Here is a 22623-nt window from a genome sequence, read left to right as displayed (position 1 = left end):
AGAAAAAATGTCCTAAATCCTAGCTACAAATGTTTTTTTGGAAAGGGAATTATTTGGAAGCATTCTGAACATAATAAAAATTGACTATAGGAAAAGAGGCAATTATAATAAATCTTTCAATAACAAACTCGTACCAAATAAACATAATAAATCATTATGATCTTACTAAAGTAAAAAATGTACTGAAACTAAAATCACTAGTCATATGAGGTTAGAGAATTCCAAATTGAGAGAATCATTTTCTAAATGTTACAAAGGAGTAGTCTGGATGCACTTCATACCGTAAGGCTTCTCTTCCGTGACTTTCCCAGTAGAATCCAGAGTGTCGGTAGCTTTCCCCAGCTCTCCAACAGCAACGTACCTCTAGAGGAAGAGCAACAAGGGAGAAACACAGGCCATAAGGTGAAGAAGAGCCACCATGCATGTCTTGAAAGTCACACAGAATTTTACTAATACTATCAGCTTGATACAAAGGCAAAAATAGTAAATAGCATATGTTCAGTTAGTTTTTGATATGTGGGAATCACATGTGTGAACTGGAAAACATTCACAAATCTCCCACTCCAGCCAAGATGACAAAGGTAACTGTGGCTTATACACACACTGTTACTGGCTAACAGATTTCTAAAACCAGTTGTTATTTTGAAAGAAAATTCTCCTATAAACTTATGGGTAGAGAGGATGGTGTAATAAGCTCCCTACGTGGCCACCACAAGATTCAACCATTTTACCGCACATACAATTAAAGCTGATTTTAAAACAAATCAATTTACTATTTCTTTTATGAAATACTAAGACTAATCTTTGTAACTTGATTACACATTTAAACGAAGGCTAAATATGTAATTCTCTGAAGGCAAAAGTCACTCCTAAGTAATAATCATTATTCATAAGTGGAGAATTAGATCATTCTTAGTTAACTGGCGTTTGTTTTACTCCCCATTTCCGGGCACACTGTACTACATATCCTTCATACTCCTCTCATTTGGTCAAATTCAATTTCAAGTGGAGCATCACATGAAATACGATGAAAAATGGAAGGAACATAATTCCCACTGAACATCATCTGCAGCTATGTGAGCAATTTTTAAAAGAGGAAGCTCAAATACAGTTTAATGACAAGCTCATTTTTTTGTGCTAGTAACGGGACGAGAGACAAAAATGCAATAAAAAAATTAAAACTTCAAATTCTCATAAGGAAGCATACGTTTGATATCAGCTTCAGTGCCCTTTTAGGGAATCACCTTCTATTATATAGCTCAGATATTTTTTTAAAAAAACACAATACAGAAGGGAATGTTCCAATACATTTCAATTAACTTCTAAAACGTTTCATTGGTAATGACAAAAATTCGTTTCTGTAACCAAACATCCCGTTTCAGCGCCTGGAACACCCCACCATTGCCGTCTGTGGAACAGCCCACTGTGCTGAAGCAGACCACCGGGCGGGCTGCACACGGGGTCGGGGGGTGGGGCAGGAGCACAGACTCAGAGGTTTGCATCTCACTCCACAGCTGGCAAAGCAGGTTAGTCTTTGCTGCTGGAGCCTTTTCTTTATCTTAAACTGGAGATAATAACAGTACCTCTTGAAAAGAAGCAGAGTTTAGAACAACAGTACTTGGCCCTGGTAAGCAATAAAAAAGCAATACTATTAATGATACTATATTTTTTTTTAAAAAGTAGTGATTCACAATAACAGTGCATAGGGACTCATCTGGTTACAGCGAGTTCCCATAAGAAACCGTGAAGCAACCATGCTCTGATTTTTGTCTTAATAATCTGTCAGTTGCATGAGAGAAGCGCAAGGCAGCCATGAAGTACAGTGTGTCCTGATATTTGTGCTATTCTGCTACGGAACAAGTTTTAACCAGGAACCTTTCCCAGTTTGCAAGCCATGCTCATTCGTCTCTGGACTATCGGGGTCCTACGCCTTAGCACACGGTACTTCCCTGGCCTTGAGCCCCCTCTCTTCTCTAAGGCTCAAACCTCTTTCAAAGCTGCCCTGTTAATCCATCCCATCTCCCACTCGCTCACTCAGCCCTGCAGCATAGCTAAGAGTAGGCGCTCAGTACAAGTTTCTTACAAAAGAGAATGAAGGCCTTAATAAACAGGGGAACAATTTTTAACATAATTCCTGTTGAGTTCGATTTTTCAGCTGTTTTAGACTTAAACAGGCATGCTGATTTCAAAATTGCAGCTAGTTTTCTTCTACCACATCAATTTTTTTTCTGTACAGCTTGTCTTAATGTGACCACTCCAGGCTGGATCGAGCCTGGATCAAGGGAAGCTCTAGTGCTCTCCTACTGGCTGAGAGCCAACTTCCCTCAAGCGGGGAGAGGAGGGGGATGACCTTGGAGACCAGCAGCAGGTTCATACTTGTCTAGGCTATTCAGTTACACATGAGACAGTGTGGTGAGAGGTTGTGTATTGCTCTATATAGTGAATTGTATTCCGAAATGTAGTCGGAGTTCTTGTCTGTATACAAGGAGTTGGCAGAATTTATTTTTTTATTTATATACATACTTATTTCCTTTTCTTCAGATCATGTCTGCCTCTGCTATTTCTCATAAGTGCCTAAATAACCCTGATTCGTTTTGTTCTATCCGTGGCAGTTTCACCATTCCCAGTCAAAGGACAAACATCAGCGCATTTGTCAGACAAGTCTATTTTGCGTATTTTAATGTAAAACGTGGTGATCAAGATAAGTCTTGGGCCCTTCACAAGGTGTGCAAGCAGTGTGTCAAGAGTTTATAAATGTGGACAAAGGGAACATGTGATAAATTGTCATTTGGTATACCTATGCTTTGGCTAGAGCCCAGAGATCATTCAAGTGACTGTTGCTTTTGTATAGTGAAAACATCAGGATATAACAAGAAAAATAAATGTAAAATAGAGTATCCTAGTCTACCATCAGCTATACACCCAGTGCCTCATTCAGCTGAAATCCCAGTGCCAGTTTTCATTGAACTACCCTCTTTCAAAAATCAGGAGTATGGTGAAGAACTAAGTGACAGCAATGATGAAGATTTTGAAATTGAAGATGACTCAGTTCCTAAGAGATTTGATCAACATGAGTTGAATGATTTGGCACGAGATTTGGAACTATCCAAAGAGGGTTCAGAACTCCTAGCATCAAGACTGCACGAGAAAAACTTGCTTAAAAAGGAGCGACGGCATCCTACTTTTGATCAAGTGCATTTCTGTAGTACTTTCAAAGTGATGGTGGCTTTGTGTATTGCCACAACATACATGATTTAATGGAGGAATTGGGAATTCCAATCTATAATGCGACTGAATGGCAACTGTTCATCAATAGCTCAAAGTGGAGCTTGAAGTGTATCCTTCTCCACAATGGCAATTTATCTGGTGCAGTCCCAATTGGCCATTCAGTTTGTTTTCATGAAGAATATGAAGACATAAAGAGAGTAATGATCTGTTGCAATATCACAAGCACAATTGGATCATCTGTGTTGACCTTAAAATGGCCTACTTCCTTCTTGGTCAGCAATGCAGATACACCAAGTAGCCCTGTTTTCTGTGTATGTGGGACAGCAGAGCTCGTGAGAAGCATTGGGTGGAGTCGAATTGGCCTCCAAGATCTGACCTCAAACCTGGTGATCCAAACATTCTACATGAACCACTAGTTGACAGAAAGAACATTATATTCCCACCTCGGCACGTAAAACAGGGTCTCATGAAGCAATTTGTTAAAGCTTTGCCAACTGAAGGAGACTGTTTCAAGTATCTTATTTTGGCATTTTCTAGCCTGTCATTTGAAAAGATAAAATACCTTAATATGTATGTTTGTTAGCAGAACTTTATACTTGTACACAATTTGACTGACAGTAACAATATATAGCCTTTATATGAATAAAATAACTCCAAATAAACAGTCTATTCAAGCAATTTTTTCTTTATTTTCCTTTGTATGTACATTTTGTATGATTTTGGGGAGAAGGGGGTATCCTGTACCTTAAGAAGTTGATGTGATAGAGAAAAACTGGGTCATTTTTGGATTCAGATGCCAAAAGTTAGTCAAAAACAAGTGTCAGATCTAACTCAGCAAAAACTGTGTTCCCTGGGGATATCAAATGCACATTATATATTCATTCAATCATGTTTCCTTTTTTTTAGTGTTTTATTATTTTTATTGTTTTCCTATTACCATTGTTCCATTTTCGCCATTGCTCTCTCCTGCCCCGCCCACCTCCCACCTCTCCCCCAGTCAGTCCCCACCCCGTTGTCCCTGTCCACGTGTCATTTATACTAGTTCCTTGACTAGGCCCTTCCCCTTTCCCTCCTTTTCCCCCTCCTCCCTCCCCTCTGGTCACTGTCAGTCTGTTCCTTATTTACATGCCTCTGGTTCTATTTTGCTCAATCAATCATGTTTCTTAACAACTATGAATATACAAAATATTCTCCTACATGCTTTTGAGAGATACAAAGATATATACTAAGGAGTCCTCTGCCTCGAGAAAGTTACAGTGTAGCAGGATAAGATATCAATAAAGGTAACCTACAGAGGGGAACAGTATGATGATGATAACAGATAATAATGTCTACTCCCAGTGGTTTATCATACTGAGCTCTCATGTCATACTGCTTGGCATGTGATTACCTACAGATGTTCACTATTTCCCAGGTACTTTATACATTGTTCCTTATCTTCTCACATTATAAGCTCTGTTACCTTGGATTTTGCATTGTTCTACTGTGTTTCTTACATGCTGGAGAAGTTCCTATGTGTGCAGTTCTTCATACTTCCTCATAGTTTTGGACATCCGGATTGTACCTGGCAAGTTGCAAGTCATTCTAGGTTCTGTGGTTACGCTGAATCTGGCTACCCGCTGGATTCTAGTTAAGGAAAATAATACCTAAACCAGCAGTTCACATACACTGTGGTTTCAGGATCCCAGTCAACACTTGAAAGTTATTGAGAAACTCTGACACAATTTATTTTTCGCGTGGATTCTGTCAGCATTTACTGTATTACAAATTAAAACTGAAAAATGTTAAAACGCTAATACACATACACATTACTTCAGCCATCACAGCCACGACATCACTGCTCATCAGGTAACTTCTGAAAAACTCCGCTGAGGACTTATGAGATTACAAGTAAAACAGCAAAGTGATGACAATAGTTCTGACTTCAAAAGACCCCCTAAAAAGGCCTCTGGAGTCCCTGGACCATACTTTGTGAATTATTGATCTAAGTCAGTGATTTTCAACCCTTTTCACCTCATGGCACACATTAACTACTAACATTCTGCGGCACACCAAAAGAAATATACTTTTTGCTGATCTAGCATTAAAAAAATAGGTATAATTTTGATTCATTCATACCAGACAGCTATTGTTGTGCTGGCTGTTGTCTTTATTTATTTATTTTTTTTGACAATCTAAGGGAAAAGAGGTCAGTGCCCCTGACTAAATAGGCATTGCATGTTTTAAAAAAATCTGTGGCACACCGGGTGAAAATCACTGATCTAAGTCATACCTGATTTCTAGCTTTCCCTTGTCTTGGCACCTGGCAATACTTATCTTCCAATTATGTTCAATAATCCACAAACTACCTAGAAAAATTTACCCAGAGAGTTAAGCCTTCAGCTGAAGCAAAGCCTCCCCACCAAGAAGTTATGGGATGAAAGAAAAAAGACATGGGAATTTATATGCACAACCCCACCATTTTATTTTATGGGGTCTAAAGTATTTTTCGCTGGCCAAAATTCTACAGGACAAGGTTTTAGAGTTGTTTATGTTCCATGATGTGTATCTGGAAATTGTGAATTCTATTAATGAATTCATTACAACATAGTTCCACAACCACAAAACAAATGGGGTTCCTGTAGAATTTTTAAGGAAGTTTCCACTGAACTGTATTCTTTGGGATTTGTGGTTTCTCACTGATACTAATATTACTGTATTCTCTACTTCACTCATCCGCAAGCTCCCTGAGCACAACTAGATAACTTTAGAAACAAACCGACTTCTCTTCTGGAGAAAGGAAAATGTTTGTATTACTGAAAGTGTACATAATTATTTCCAACTCAACTAGGCACTGCTTTTCCTGGTTTGATTTTGAAAGTTTGTGATTTCATTTCACAAACATAGGGATATTATTTAGAATGAGGAAGAACATTAAAAGAACAAACTACTAAACTAAAAACATGTGGTTTTGAATGTCTTCGTTAAAAGAATAATTTTGTACAGTTCCTAAGTATAAGCCCTTCAAAATTTTCAATATAGTACTTATGAAATGTATGAATAGTAATGGAGTATAAAAAAGGTACCAATGGGAGTAACCTCTGGAGAAAGCGTATTAGAAATGCTCAAATCTTAGCAAGCTGGCTATATTTCACAGGAGCACTATTCAAGTCACACTTGAGAGTTGACATTGACTGGTTACCCTAAAAATGCTACTGCACAGTTGGGGTACATTACAGCCCTTTGAGCACATCTTATATACTCAAGCAATAACATTTGCTCAACTGCTGGAGGGGATACAAAGCTGCTTTCAGAGGAAATGTTGGCTTTTCCTACAGGCATACTATGGAGTAGCTCCACATAGATATAGGAGTAGCCTTATATCTGGAAAATGCAAGTTAGAGTCTTTATATGGCATCAGTGATTTCATAACAGAACAGCAACCCTTACATCTGCTCATCTGGTTTCTAAAACATACATAAGTAACCAACTTTAATCAGCAATATATAAAGTGAATAAAGAGAACATTCCAAAACCCCACCAATGTGTGTTACTTCAAAGAATACCTGCTATCCAGCTTCTGCTCAATGACTAGTTCCAGAAAGTGTAATTTAGAGAAGATAGTAAAGGACTACATATCCGCTGCTTTCCTCTAGGTAACCTACTCTCCAAGTCAGGCCAAAGGGACACATTGGCCTAACTTTTCTCGGGAGCAATTCACTTAGGTCATATTTTATTCAGATGTACATCTGTTATAAAACTATTTTTGAGAACCAGCATCTATCTGTCACTCAGTATCTCTCACTGTAAGACATTTCTTTCTGACTTGAACGTCCAGAGAAGCTGTCTCTCCCTTAAAGAACTGGCATGCTTCCTGTTTCTGGTGAGTGCCGTGTTTTGCCTAGACTACCAGAAATCATACAGAGAGATAAGAGAAATGAAATTAGACGTATTGAAGACTTCCAACAGGTGTCTATGGGACGTGCAGTTAGATCCAATAGGTCTGGAACGCAGGGAGAGGTTTGGGGATGGATGAAATACTTGGAATTAGCAACAACAGCATTTACTGAGCGACTTCTATACACAGGGCACTGTACAGAAAACCTATGGGCTTTTTATACACATGACACATGTAATCCCCAAAGACAATGCAGTGAAAAAATAAGTGACAAGAGAAATAGCAAAAAAAGGAAAAATTAAAAATATAGAAAGAATTTATGGAAATGGACAACAGTGTGGTCCTTGTGGGGAGAGCGCAGAGGGTGGTGGGTGGAGGTGGAATAGGGTATAGAAGGAGAAATGGTGATGGAAAAAATAAATAAAAAATAAATACATAAATAAAGAGAAACATGATCACTGGTAGAACAAAGTGTTCTGTAAGATGGAAGAGGAAACTAATAAAGACAAAGAAAGACTCTTTCCTTAAATCTTACCTGATCTGAATGAAAAGAAATGCAAAAAAAAGGAATTATATAGTCTGAATAGTCTCTAATCTTCAAAATGGAAGGAAAATTACCTAATGGGCTAAAGATTTTATTGACAAGGTCAGTACTCCACCCATTATTTACAGTGGTTGTATGAAGTAGCATTGTGCTGAAGATTCTAGGGATGTTTCTTGGTTCAACAGAAAAGTGTCAGACCATTGAGTGGTGAGGAAAGGGTGGATTGTGATTTTGCTGAAACATGAACATTGAATATCTGCCATCCTATTACTAAATACTTCTACTCAAGTTAACTCCACCCTACACATACTATATATCTAATTTTCTGTGATACAAATAAAAATTTATCTTAAGAGTAGGAAGTGGAAAAAAGAGTAAACATCAGGTCAAACAGCAGGTCTGCACCTAGTTAGGAGACTGCAGGCATTAAAAATACATGTATATTTAATGAAACAGAAAGAAAAATATCAAGAGTACATTGTACATAGGGTCAAACTTCCATGATAAATTGTTTTTTACACATTTAGGTGATACAGGGTCATGATGTAAAATGAATTTGTTACTTTGGGTCTTGGTCAAAAAAGTTTTGAAAGTCACTAAATAAGAGGATCTCTAAGATTCTTTCCATGCTAAAAACAAAATTTATTTTTAAAAATTTAACTGCTTTTGAGAAAAATGTAATCTTCAACAAAGTTAAAAGTAAAATTTAAATAATTTAACTTTTCAACAAATACATAATCTTAAAATTAAAAGTATAAAAAATACAAACAGCTAATGAGATAATAATCCTATTGTGAAACGTGAAATACCAAAAAACTAGGTTTTTGTAATAAGATGCACCTAGGACTTTCTATTTAAGTTACTAGTTGAAAACCAAAATGCTTTGTGATAAATAAAGCTTAAGCCAGGGCTAACAGTGTATTTACATTTCCAGTCATATTTCTGAAAATATGCCTGGAATTTACATGTAAAACCTTCCAGTAACATATAGTGTGTTTTGTGTGTATTTGTGGTTGAGGGTGGAGAGGTGGATAATAAATATTCCAATGAACTTGAAATATTTTATCTTGGGAACACCCAAATTCCTTAATGTAAATATATCTTTCTGTATCATAAAAGTCACTTATTCATTGTCAAGATTTTGGGAAATACCAAATCATGTTTAAAAAGAAAATAAAAATCATCCATTATCCTACATGAAAATTACTATTTTGTAGTTAAGAAATAAATATTAACAAGCTGACAAAAAACATGTATCAGAAACATTCTAAATTCCGTGTGCTGGTATTTAGGCATAATTACAATTTTACTATAAAACATTCAAATTAATGCATTCTAACACCATTTTTGTATTCTGTGACTTTTCAACACCATTGTGAAGATTACAGAGCAAGACACATTGAAATTCTTCTCCCATTATCTAAGGCATTAAGATCTGTTCCAACTGAAAGACACAGGTTTTACGCCAGTTGATAACTAAAATGTACTGTCAAAGGCAATGTCTCCGAGGCTTTTTAAGAAAAGCTTACTCAGGCTGTAAGTGAACAAAAATGGGGTCCAGCTGCCGGCCACCACCAAAAGGCAAACTCTGGAGGCAGAGGCTGCTGAGAAAAGAAAGAGGTTTTTATTTGGATGCTGAGTCCTCTGGGAAGCTCCCCATCTCAAAGCTCATCTCCACAAACCCAGACAAAACCCAGCATCCTCTGCAAGACCAAAACAAAGGGGAGCGCCTGGAGTTCCCGCTCCATTGTCAAGTACCACCCTCAGAGCTCGAGGTGGCTGCTAAGCGGTCATCCAGGCCGCTGTCTGTTCCCAGCTGTCCTCCAGCGTCAGGCTGCCTCCTGGAGGCGGTGCCACCACTGGCCACGCAGTTTCTGGGCCGGCAAGGCCTGGTGCGCCCAGGCTGGAGGGGACTCCCCAGTACTCCACCATGTCAGCGAGACAGACTCGCTCCTGGAGGCTAAGTCACATGGCCCACGGGCGGACAGGCCAGTGCACGTTCTGAGGGCAGGTCCCAAGCAAGCGGGCAGGAGGGCTCCTTCCCTCTTCGTCAAGGATCTGGCTCGCCACGCACATGCTCAGTGTACGAACTTTCCCCAGCGCCATCTTCCCTGGAGGCAGCGCTGCGGGCCCTGCACCTCCCATGCGCCCGTCCTGGCATGGAGCGGTTGCCCACACCCAGCGCCCACCAGCAGAGGGCAACCGAACCAAAAGCCCAAGTACAGGGACCCTGGGGACCCCGCAGGGCCACTGCAGCCAGGACCAGGGCCTCGGCACCCAGCACCCCGGGCAGAGCATCCAAAGGCCGGAGCTCAGTCCAGCGCAGCCTCGCCATACCAGGGACGCGTTTGCCATGGCCGAGGCGGTTCACAAAGGTGTTGCCTGGCTGCGTGTCACGCCCTCAGTGTCCCAGGGCCTGGACGCGGTCAGGCTCCCAGGTTCCAGTCCCATGGCCTAGCTACATCTACCCTGGGACCGCAGCCAGGACCGGCTGTCCATCGGTGTCAAGATCACGGCCACTCGACGTGTCGTCCAAGGTCCAATATCCAGGACAAGATTAAGTTCAGAAAATGAGGGTGTTTAGAAACGTATTCAGCAATTTAACATTGCCATAACATTTTAATTGTATTTTACAAAAGTCATCAGTTAGTCTGCAATGCACTAAAAAAAATTTTAAATGGTTTTTGACCAAAATTTTTTTAAAGAAACAATTTAGAGAAAAATCACTTTACCAACTATTTATACCCCATTCAGAGCAACAGTTTTAAAACAAACAGTTGAGCCCAGGAGCTTGCTCTAATTCTTCTCTACCTAACGGCATATTAATGTTCTTCCCGTGGGCATTTTCTCTGGTCCCCAGCCCCAACTAGTATGACCTAGTAACTAATTAGAATACAGATGTTATTATCTCTCGGAGCTGGAAGAGACCCTAGAGAGGATCAAATCATTCTTCCTAAGGAAAACCTGAAAGGCCCAGGAAAGTTAACCACTTTGACATCTTGTTCCGACGTCCCTTCATCCTGCTGTTTGCTCCTGCAGGTTACTCACCGAGTGCCTGAAGCAATCCACAAGCCTCAGGCCTCCCACGTTGGGGCATAACCTTTCCTCTCGCCCCTTTCAAGAGCCTCAAGGCTTTTGAAAGTCAAGGCTTTAGTCAAGGCTACTGTAATAGGTGAATGATGTAATTTATCATCTTAAAGAAGCCCAATTCTTTTCTTTAGCAAAATTAGCAACCACTGAACAAAGCATGTCTCTCGTTGAAAAGAGCATGTTTTACAAAATGGTATTGTTTCTATAAAAATCTGCCAATAGAATTTATGATCTATAAGTTGCCTTTCATCTAAGAAATATAATTATATAAAAAACTAGATATAATTTTTTAAATGATGAGCACAGCAGAGTTTTTGCTTCTATAAGTCACATTTGCCTTTCAACCTTGAATTTTTAATTTAAAGTCTTAAAATTTTTAATTCTCAAATATCACTATTATCGATATTGTCATGAATACTCAGGATCGACACTCACTCTTGCAATTGATATAGTTTATTTTTTAACTGATAAATCCAACACATATCATTAAGAAAACTATGCAGAAAAAAAAGGAAAAACAGCACCATGTCTGTATTCTTACCTTGGACCCTGACAACATACTGGTCAGCATTTTCGTCCCCTTTCCAATTCCAACCACTACAAAGCAAAGAAAGAAATATTATGACACTCTATTTTGAAAGTAGGTTTTTAAAATATCTACCTACTGTGGTCAAAATTTCCTGGCACCTGTAATGTAAAGTTGGATAGAGCATATATTTAGCATAATTTGAGGGCTCCTATGACTCTAGTCAGTTGAATTTGTCATGAAACTAAAAAATTCTGAGGAGGAATGGGAGAGAGACATTTTTTCTTCTCTAAAGTATAAAACATGATAGAAACCTCAACCTAGTCATTTAGATAATAAAAGTTTTAGAAAACTCTTTAAGGATTCACTGGAATTTTTTATGGGCATCAGTGAAAAGTACATGGTACAATTAACCATGGTCTGATGGTCTTTTGACAGAGTTCATTATTAAACAAAGCAAAAGCTATCATCATAGCTAATAAACCATTTAAAGATGATTATTTGCCAGCAGTATACAACCAAGAAAGCAGAAACGTAACAAATCAACCAAACACAAAGACGACTACATGGTAAATGAGAGCCTGGAGAATATATGTTCGTACAGACCATATATAAAGCACAGCAATGGCCCACCTGTCTCTTCAATGTCAAACATTATGTAACCATATAACAATTTCACCAGCTGAGGATGAGAGGATATAATCATTTCTTCATTAAATAGTGAGTTAATTTTGGTAAGAATTGAAGTATTGTCTCAATGGATACAATTTTGTATAAGAACACAATATAACCACCACAATTCAGAATTACAAGAAGAAAGGAGAGATGATAGGCAGACTTAGTTATCAAGAATATTTACAGCAGCTACCACTCACTGAGTTTACCATTTATCAAATTCCACTTTAAATGTTTTCCTTTCATTAGCTCATTTCATCCTTATAGCAACCCTAAACGGCAATACAATTATCCCTATTCCATAGGTAAGGAAATTGAAACATACACTAAGAACTTTGCCTAGCACCTCATAACAGGTACAAGGTGGAATAAAAATTTAAACCAGGTTGTACCAGAGCAGACCCTTTCCTTTGCATCCTCCCTACACCGTACTCATCTAGGCTTTCTTCCCGCTGCCTGCCACCAGCCAAAATCTGTCTAAGCCACTGCAAACCTGGCTTCCCTTCATCCTATGCGTTCCTCTACCAATTCATACCATTTCTGAAGATGTATATTGTACACTACAAAGCCCCACCCCCTCAACAATTCTCAACAGGGTCCCAGTGCCTACAGTACCAACTCCTTCCTGAAGTACTCCAAGTCCACCCTTTGAAACCCAGCTCAAATCACAACTCATTTACTAAGTCCATCCCAAACCCCCTCTAAACTTCCATGATAAGAGTCATATTAGTTCAGGGACTAAGATAAAAAACTGCCTCCAGTATGCACTGTGGAGCACAATACTCTTCGAATGATAGCTGCTGCAGCTATCATTCAAGAACCACCCATTAGTGTTTCTCTGCGACAGTCCCAAGAAAAAGTCAAATGGAACAGCACATTTTCTGACTTTGAAAAAGCTTATAATCTCATGGGGGGTGGAGGGGGATGCAGACAAGGGAAATCACAAGTGCTCAAAAAAAAAAATGTTCCCTGAATTAATGCGTGAATAACACAATATAACAATATGATAGTACATGATTAAGTGTCAAAATAAACACAGAGAAAACAATTGCTGTGGGAGGGAAGGAGGGAGCACACTAAGTGACTAAAGAGGCCGGAGAACACTTCACTCAAGCATTTCAAACAGTCTGAGTTAGGCCTTAAAGGACGTATAGGATTTGAACACGAAGAGAGAAGCATGTCCTAAGGATACAAGCATGTTCTCAGATACAAGGATGAGCACTGTGGGTTTATCAATAAGAGTGCAGGGGGGGCTTAAGAGCAGGCTGACATGTTTGGCTTTGTCATGGCTGAAATGCTGAACTCATTTCTCTGCCAGTTCAGTAATCCGGAATAATAAAATTTACAGCAAGAGGGTATTTTAATAATCCAGGTTAACCATCTCACTTTGTATCCAAGAAAACCAAGGCCCACGGAAGCTCGGTGGTTAGTGAAAGCAGAATTTTAAGAAGACTAACACAGAAGTGGTACACACAAAAATGACCTGGAGTTGAAACCCAGCCAACCAACAGTTTTCATTCAAGGGTCAGTGTACTGGACAAAAATTTTACTCAACTTTTTCCCATTCAATCTATCCAAATTTTATTTAGTGCTTATTGTACAAGTACAGAAATGAATAAGACCTGGTTTCAGCCCAGTGAGTTAACAAAAACAAAGTAGAGGATGAACTTTTACATTACCAACATAAAAAAGCAAGTGGGCAGGCTTCACATGTAGGAGACAGCATTTCAGCTGAGCCTGGAAAGGCCAGTAGGATTTCTACAATTAAAGAAGACAGAGATGAGACGTTTATCTGAGAAAAATAGCATTGGCAAAGATCCAACAGTTTGAAAACGTGTGGCGAATTAAGAGGATGAATGAATGATAGGCTTCACCAAGCACTGTCTCGATTATTGCTTGCTTTCTCTGTCTCCCAAATTTTCTGTGCTCAAATGTTTCTTTGTAAAACACCCACTATTTCCAAACCTATCCAAATGGCCTAGTATTCTATTCTCATATCATAAAGATAGACTTCAAATAAAACAAGAGCCACTGTAGGGGAAGCAAGGGTATTCCACGTGTAATTCTAAAGCTTTTTGCAGTTGGAAGTTCCTACTATCATTTATCTAATTCTAAGATGCCCTTACAATCATCTTAAAAGGTTTACAGTTTTCCACTTCTGAGAATTTATCTTAATAACCCAAACACAGAAAAGGTTTTATTCATAAAGACATTCCTCACAAAAATCAGTTCTACTAACAAAATCCTGATGACTTCAATGACTTCAAATAGGGAAATGGTTCAATAAATTGTATTACCCATATGACAGCACCTTACATTGCTATTAAAAATAATGTTCCCTTCCCTGTTAGAACCATCTTGCTGCGTCCTGTAAGATTTGGTATGTTGTGCTGCCGTTCTCATTTGCATTTTCTGGTCTCCCTTTGATTTCTTCGGCCCGCTGGTTGTTCAGAAGTGTGCTGTTTAATTTCCACATATTTGTGAGTTTCCCATCTCTCCTCCTGTTACTGATTTCTAATTTCATATCATAGTGGTTGGAGAAGACACCTGATATTAATATCAACACTTTAAATATATACAACTATATTTATCAACTTTTCCTCAAGTAAGAAAAAAACTTTTACAAAGTTTTTTTAATTAACATGACAAAATGCTTATGTTATTATGTAAGTAAAAAAGGATACAAATGTACATATAGTAGAACAGCTCAACTTAAAAAATTTGCATAGATAAAAAGCTAGAAGGAAACACAGCAAAAATGTTAATAATTATCACTAGAAGGTGGAAAATGGATAACTTATTTTCAACTTTGTTTTTATAATATTTCCTAATTTTGACACTGTGACTTTATAATTTCTAAAGTTAAAAAATAATAATTTTAAAAGTTATATAGAGAAGATTAGTTTCTACTTTAAGTGATTTATAATAAATGGGTGTATCAGTTTACTTAGTGGTAAACAATACAAACTCATCCCACAGTTCTGGAAGTCCGATGTCTCAGTGGGTTTTATTACACTAAAAATTAAGGTATCAAGCAGCCAAGGTGTGGCTGGGTTCTTTTCCGGTGGCCCAGGGGAGACCCTGTCTCTAGAGCTTTCCTAGGGGAGTGGCCCTGCCCCTTCCAGCCTCCACAAGGCACTCGCATTTCTTGGCTTGTGACCCTCTTTCTTATTCAAAGCCAGCAAGTGAGCCACTGCTACCTCTGCTTCCATTGCCACCTCTCTCTCCTCTGCCTCCTCTCACACTTTTACACTGACAACAAAAGAGAAACAGAGGTGAGGATACAGAAGCAGATTGACAGCTGTCGGGAAGGAGGAGGGCGGAGACTGGAAGAAAGAAGATGGAGGGATTAGCCAAAGAACATGTATGCATGAGCCATAGACGCAGACTCCAGTGTGGTGATGGCCGAGGGAAGGGGGTGACCAGGGCTGGGTGGAGGTGGGCAAAGGGGACGCGGGGGGGGGATATCAATGATAGTGTAAACAATAAAAATAAAGTTAAAAAAAAAAAAACTGTGTGTGATTATACTGGGCCCACTTAGGTATTCCAGGAGAATCTCTTTATCTTAGAGTCAGCTGATCAGCCACATTAATTCTATCTGCAGCTGTAACTCCCTTTTGTGTGGATAGCTTTAGGGGGCCATTATTCTGCCTATCACAGGATTTTGCAAGACCACTTTAGAGAATTAAATCTATGTAATAGGTTAGTAGAATTACAAACCTGAATTTCCGATTATGCCTTAAATTTTCAGCTAAATTCTTAAATTTGTACCATTAATATTACCAAAAAGAAAAAAAAAAGGCAAAACAGTCTGAAATGTTGAAAGTGAAAGTATATTTTATCACACAGGTCCAGTTTTATTTTTTTTTAATGGCTTTTATAAAGTACTTCACAGAGTATAGTATATATCTTTATATTATAAATATTTCATATGCTACTTCAATAAACCTTCTGAGTTATGGTAGATATTACCCTTTTAAGAGAGAAAGAAACTGACATTCACAGAAGTTACGGGATTTTTCCCAGGGTGTGTGTAATTAGTACATAAAGCAGCCAGTACAAAAATTCATGTAAGATGAGAGCCCCCAAATCAATTTCTCTTAAAAGTCTATAGAAATACTTAGACAACAAATACTCCTTATGCTGTGACTAAATACCATTTTTTTGTTTTGACTTTATTTCTCATTGGAAACTTTATTCTTCATCGGCTTTAGAAGAAAAATCATAAATCTGACATATGAACATATTATATCATCATAAAAGTCCTTGTGCACTCAAATATAAAATAAGCCTGCAAATGAAAAATTATTTCCAATGCAACCTCTTCCAAACATACAAATCTCAGCCAAACGCCCCCCTTCATAACACTAAACTGGAAGCTTGAACAAGATCCCTAAGTTTTAGTGCTGAAAATAAACTTATTTCATTCACTGCCTTGACTATCACTACATACCAATGACTAATAACCACCAGAAATTAATGCAATTGGTCTGTTTACAAATCAGCAGCAGGTCTTCCCCTCTCTCTTCTCATACTGAAGGTGTTGTGCCCTGGGAAATAGCAGGACAGAACGGTTATGGCAAACAAGCTTCAACTCAAGGAGTTCTGAGCTGATAGGAACAGTGGAACCACATCGAGGACCAACGGCCAAGAACGCTGTGACTGACTGGTACTTCCTGCGATGGGGATCGGGAGAAGGGAAGAAGGCAGGTGTGCCAGGTATTTGCCATCCCAGATTAGGGCAATCCAATCCTGACTTTGCCGCTCACTAACGATGACAATGTACACATTACTTTATCTCTGGGTCTCCATTTCTTTTGTAAAATGAGGATAATAAAACCTACCCTATAGGTTTATAATAAGGATTAAAGTATATAATTTATGAATGTCCTAAGCACAACATAAATGTTTCACAAATGACTATCATTAATAGTAAAAAACAGTAGCATTAATCGTCAAAATTTGCCTATTCAAGTTCTCTAATTCAAGAAAATTGATTTCCTTGTATTTGCTTCTGTCTTAACATATTTTTCCCACATGAACTAAATAAAATCTATAACATTAGAAAATACAAAACCATACCTTCTTTCTAATTTTCCCAAATAATATAATTTTGCCCATCAATTTTATCCTTTCCTTCTAAATATGCACTCATTTCGTTTGGATCAGTTAGATCAGGTTTGTTGTTGTTGTTTCTTTGTTTCTTTGTATCTAAGCTTAGCTCTAAAAAAATGTATTGGATACTGTAGCTCACTTACAGACCACGAGTCCCAGCCCATTAGTGCATCATGAAATCAGTTTGGTGGATTATGATCAGTAGTTTTAAAAAATGAAATAAAGTATGAATCTCCAGAGCATGTAAAAAGGTAAGTTTCGTTCCATGAAAATTGTTTCCAGTGGGAAAGGAGGAGAGGAGGAAAATCCAATGTACGTATTTCTGTGATAATGCATGTAGTTACAGAAAAAGTTTGTAAAACATCTCCAGCCTGTTGACACACATTTTAGCAGTCTGTAAAGATGGATTTCAGAACCTCTACCTGAAGCCAAAAAGAAGGTGGACTAAAAAAAAGATAAATGATTTTTCTCTCCTCAATAAATTTTACCAGTTTTCCTCCACAAGCAATAAAATGATCAACTAATACGTCTCCAAGAGAAAGTGGCTTCCTCTCAGGAACTATAAAGTTCACCTTCTCAAGAGAGCTGATCTCAGAGATTAGATTCTATATAGGACAAAAAAAAAAAAAGAGCTATATCCCTTGCTGGAAGCCCCCAAGACCACTCCACATTGGAAGGTGTCATACATGACTAAGATTTACTACAGTGGCAGTAAAGTTACATAGCTGTATCGAAAGGGAAAAAGACATAGTAGAAATCCAATCTCTCTCTCTTACGAGGCGGGCGGGGGACACTTGAGTATGCTCCTCTCCCAAACAATAAAAAAAAGCAGTAATGTATGCAATGTTCCTGCTCAAGGAAACCCAGCGGCACCCCACGTTTTTATTGCAGGGACATGAGAGGGATGATCACTCAGGCATCCTCTGTTTGTGTGGAGGGGGACAACATTCTAGACCCCAAGAAGAAAAGCAGGTGTTGAGCATCAACACATTGTTCATACAGTCAAGGCAGAATTAGCCACCCCTATCAGATCAAGAAGGGTGGGAATACTCCCCCAAATCCAGGTTTCCAGTGACCGGCGCAGGGCAACTTCGTTAGCAGACTTTCTAAAAAGAGCGATTGGGGGCCTGCTATGTTGACTCTTTCCTACACAGATACAAACCCTTTCTCATAGTCCTATCCACTCATAAAAGTAGCTATTTCTTTTTTTACTGTTTTTAATTTCTGTTTACCTTATTTTTCCTATTTTATTTTATTTATATATTTTTACAGAGGGGAGGGGAAGGAGAAAGAGAGGGAGAGAAACATCGATGTGCGAGAGACACATTGATCAGTTGCCCCTCACATACCCCAGCTGGGGACCTGGCCCGCAACCCAGGCATGTGCCCTGACTAGGATTCGAACCAGTGACCTTTCAGTTCGCAGGCCGGCACTCAATCCCCTGAGCCACACCAGCCAGGGCTAAAAGTGGCTATATCTAATAGCCTTATATACCTCATGTCATTTAAGGGGTCCTTTCCAAGATGGCACTATAAATCCAGTAGTCCTGAAATATCCCCAAGTTGACTGAAAATATCATGGCTTTGTCTTATCTTTATCATATCTGTTCTCAATCAATATTTCTTTCTGATAGTAAGTGACAGCTACATTAAACTTCCATTCTCAGCTCTTACCCAGAACTCCTCGGGCTGCACTGTCTAGAGTTCCTCCATGCCCAATTTTCAAAGCCTGCTTTTTCCTCTTGGTCCACTCTGAAGACGGCATTCCAGCTTCTGGGAGAGTAATTGGGGTGAAAAGGTAATTAATTTCCAAGGCCAAGACAAATGAAGTAGGGTCTTCATAAATATGGGGGGAGGGTGGATGGAGTATTTGAAACAAATGAAAAATATTATACAAACCTAACATATCTAGATTATGACACCATTTCTAGCAAAGAACAGCTATAAAAATGTAGATATACTCTCTATATTAGGAAAAAATACAGTAGTATTCAAAAATGAGTCTAGAAACTAGAATTCATTTTCTCATCAGGAGAAAGTAAACGTTTTTAAAAAGTGGGTAAATGTCCAGGCCAACCCATATAAATCTAGTAAACCGCTGCTGGCAGTGGGCTGTTAGATGGAGAATAATGAAAAGAAGGCAATTTTTATATAGGCAGCTAGTTTTAAGTACCCTTAGTTTCCTTTCTAAACGTCTTTTGATTCCTAGTGTTCTTCGCCTGTACCCCCAGCTACTTACTGCTGGGGGTGTATCTTGTACAGGGTTCAATTCCCTAACTATCTGTACTCATTGTCCCTCTCTGCTAACTAAAACTCCCAATTCCTTAAAGAAGCATATCTCAACAAAAGATTATGTGGGAAGTACTACGTAACAGTTAAGTTGCCTCTTAACCTCTCAAGCATTTAGATCTACAAAAAAAAAAAAAGGATCTCATATTCTTATTGTAAAAATACATTGAAATGTTATCTGAAAGTGCTTTGGAAATGACAAAACACTCTAAGAGTAGGTAATAGTAGTTGTTGTTATTATTATGACCTATTAAGACTATATTGAAAGAATATTGGCTACTGGACTTCAAGTAAGAAAGGAGAGGCGCAGAAACAGCTGTATTGACCTAAGCCCATCAAACCCTCCTTATGACTACTGACAACAAGAAGAGATACAGCAAAAGAAAATGAAAAGAGAAGACAGAAGGAGGAAAAGGGGGAGAGCAAAGCAATAGTGGAAAAGCTAAGTTAAATGGCCAGAAAAAACTGTGCTGCTTGCTCAGCCTCGCCACGTAATTACCACCCTACAGAGACAGAACCATAGCGTCTGGAACACAGTCCTAGTGTCACTCTCGGAGCACGACATCACGATGCCTGGAAGGGGCATGGCTGCTTTAATATAAACCTGTAAGGCCTGACCTGGGCTTCAAACCTCCTTTCACTTGCAACGCATTACGGATCTCTCATCCGTGAATTAGAAAATTTGGGGGAACTCCTTATATTTTCAATTTGACATTCCTTGGAGTAAGAAGGCCTATAAATTTACTGTCTCCTCTCTGTGTCCAAATTTACCTCTTTCAAGTTTGAAGCCATACTATTATACCACCTCTACTATAGTAGAGTTTGGTACACCCTACTGGTACTATGCATGAATGAATCTTCAGTAAAGTCTTCTCCAGCTATAAAATTCTGATGTTCCAGGTCTTGAAAGATTCAAACAGACAAAGAAGAGCAGGGATTTTAGTGCGACATGAATCGATGTAAGAAAAGGCAAGATATGTTAATACACAGCGGCCATGACCACTGACTGGCTGTCACACCTGGCTGGCATTAGAATATGGTACCGTGGAATCTGGATCTTTAAGAGCCTTCCTAGGCCATTATAACAGCCAGTGAGAAAGGCCTTTGGGAAGGCTTGGTCTAGCTAATATAAATATGGGTCAACCACAAGCCATGTGAGAAACAGAGAGGAACAATGAGAACCTCTGTACCTGAGTGAGTGGCTTCCAGACGATAGCCCAGCCATGCCCTGAAACAATGTTCTGACCAAGTTTCAAGAAGAAACTTTAGTTCTTGGAGGCAGATTAACCAGGGCCAGGATATGGCTGTGGTCCTATCAGAAACCTATCTGAGACAAAGAATGGTAATCATTACCTTGAGGAACAAAAACGCCTTCAGTTTAGCTAACGAGTCAGGCCAAATGAAAGCAGCAATTCTGCTGAAAGGAAACAACTCTATGACACCACAGAACTTGCCACTGATGCAAGTCCTCCTCTTAATATCTCCTATACCACCCATCCCTCCAGGTAACAAAAGTACAAGGAAAACTTAACAGAAGAATGAGTAGATATAAAACTGGAATTCAACATCTGCAAGAGTGTACCTATTGTCAAAACACACTTTAATCTGCATTGTATATGTTTTAATTAACAAAGTCTTATCAGAATAATTTGTTTTTGCATTTTAAAAATGTGTCACGTTTGCCAGTGGATACTAAACTATGTAATACAGTTCCTGCACGTTTAATGGAAAGACAGGCCAGGGCCAAACTCTGGGGGGTCCTTACATATGTAGCTAAATAGTTTGCCCCCCAAAGGCTGCAGAAACTACTAGGCTACCAGCTCAGGTAAGGGGTGAGGGACTGTCTCTCATCCTCCCATCCCTACAGGCCCGCACAGATCCGGTTTATTGTAAGTGCCCAATAGGGCTAAGGCTCCTTGATGCCACTGTCTGAAACGATCTACTGGGCAGATGAACCGAGAGAACCTCCAGGCTTTGTTAGTACTCTTCCGGTGTATATGATGAAACCAACACACAGAAAGAATGGTCTTAGTGACCAGGTTATATTTAGTGTTCTCCAAAATGTGGTCCACAGACGACTGACACCAGAATTATCTGGCGCAGTAGTTTAAAAGTAGTTCCCTAAAAATACCCCAGGCCCTTAGAATGACAGTCTCTGGGAGGGCAAGGATTAGGAATCCGCACGCGTACTAGGGACGGCAGCCATTCTTACGCCCGCTATGCGAAAACCACTGCATTAAATCTTGGTTAACAAAGCACTATCTGCATCTCCAACATACTTCTAATGCAGCTTTGGGGACAGAGTCGGTGCTTCCTTTGGGTGGGGTTCATCTACGTGAGACAAATAAAGGGCTCCTCGGGGGGCAGATTATGAAAAATTGGTCTGCGTGCTCAAGAGCTGAGGTTTATTAGTGTGTGCGTGGGTTTTGTTTTGCTTTGTTCCCCTGAGAGCGCCAGCTGCCAACTAGGCTACAAGAGTTCACGTCAGGGCGAGTCCAAGCCCGAGACGGCCCAAATTTCTGTCCAGACCTAATGCTGTGGTCCTTTCGCCCCTTCCCTTCCTTTTCTCGCTTGAGCCTTGGACGCGCGAAAAGCCCAGGCTGCACTCGGCGGTTTGCGCTCTCCCGGCGGCCGCCTGCGCCCGGCCCCCACCCGGGCTGCAGTACCTGCCAGCAGCTTCTCCTTCAGCCGATTCAGCAGCTCGGCTGAAGTGGGCCCTTTGGGCTTGTGCACGGCGAACACGCCGCTCAGGGACAGCAGCTTAGTAGCCAAAGCGGCCTTGGAGACCGTGGCTTCGGATCCGGTCCTGGCCGCGGCCGCGAGCGCCGCGGCTGCAGCCGTCGCTGGCGAGGTGGCGGCCGTTGCTGCAGCTGTTCCTGCAGCTTCAGGGGCTGGGGTTGTGTCTGTTACCAGAGACGACGACGACACCACCGCCGCCGCCTCTGCGGCTGCCATGCTTTTGCAACCCAAACCTGTTTAGTATCTGGAGTCGCACGCTAATGACGCAACAGGAATGCGCCCGACATACCTTCTTTCCCAGACTTCGAAGCCGTGCTGATGGGGAGGGGGTCGCAAGGGCTTGTGGGAATTGTAGTCCATGGCCTGTGCGGGATGGCAGGTGGCTGTACCTTCCTAGGGCTCTGACGGAGTAGGTGGTTTCTCTCCTATAAGCTCGTTTGCTTCTTAGGCAGTGTGAGGTCGGTGCCGTAGGTGTAATTTAGAATTTCAAGTCCTAGGCTACCTAACCGGAACACTAAGTCTGTATATTTCCAGCGGGAAA

The 22623-nt window shown here is 39.9% G+C and overlaps 1 protein-coding gene across 1 annotated transcript in view; it reads right to left on the bottom strand.

Annotated features, from left to right (window-relative positions):
* The window catches only part of TRUB1 (TruB pseudouridine synthase family member 1), a 38600-nt gene extending 16276 nt beyond the window's left edge, over positions 1-22324 (bottom strand). The window contains exons 1-4 of the mRNA XM_090278656.1: positions 22010-22324; positions 18729-18827; positions 11281-11336; positions 282-363 (exon numbers count right to left, since the gene is read on the bottom strand). Coding sequence (XP_090134782.1) covers positions 282-363; positions 11281-11336; positions 18729-18827; positions 22010-22298 — 526 coding nt within the window. The 5' untranslated portion in view covers positions 22299-22324. The remainder of the gene's footprint in view (positions 1-281; positions 364-11280; positions 11337-18728; positions 18828-22009) is intronic.
* Between the last annotated feature and the right edge of the window lie 299 nt (positions 22325-22623).

The sequence above is a fragment of the Furipterus horrens genome, unplaced genomic scaffold, assembly GCF_987537825.1.
Source record: "Furipterus horrens unplaced genomic scaffold, mFurHor1.1.pri manual_scaffold_5, whole genome shotgun sequence".
Lineage (NCBI taxonomy): Eukaryota > Metazoa > Chordata > Mammalia > Chiroptera > Furipteridae > Furipterus > Furipterus horrens.
This window is presented reverse-complemented; position numbering and strand designations above follow the sequence as displayed.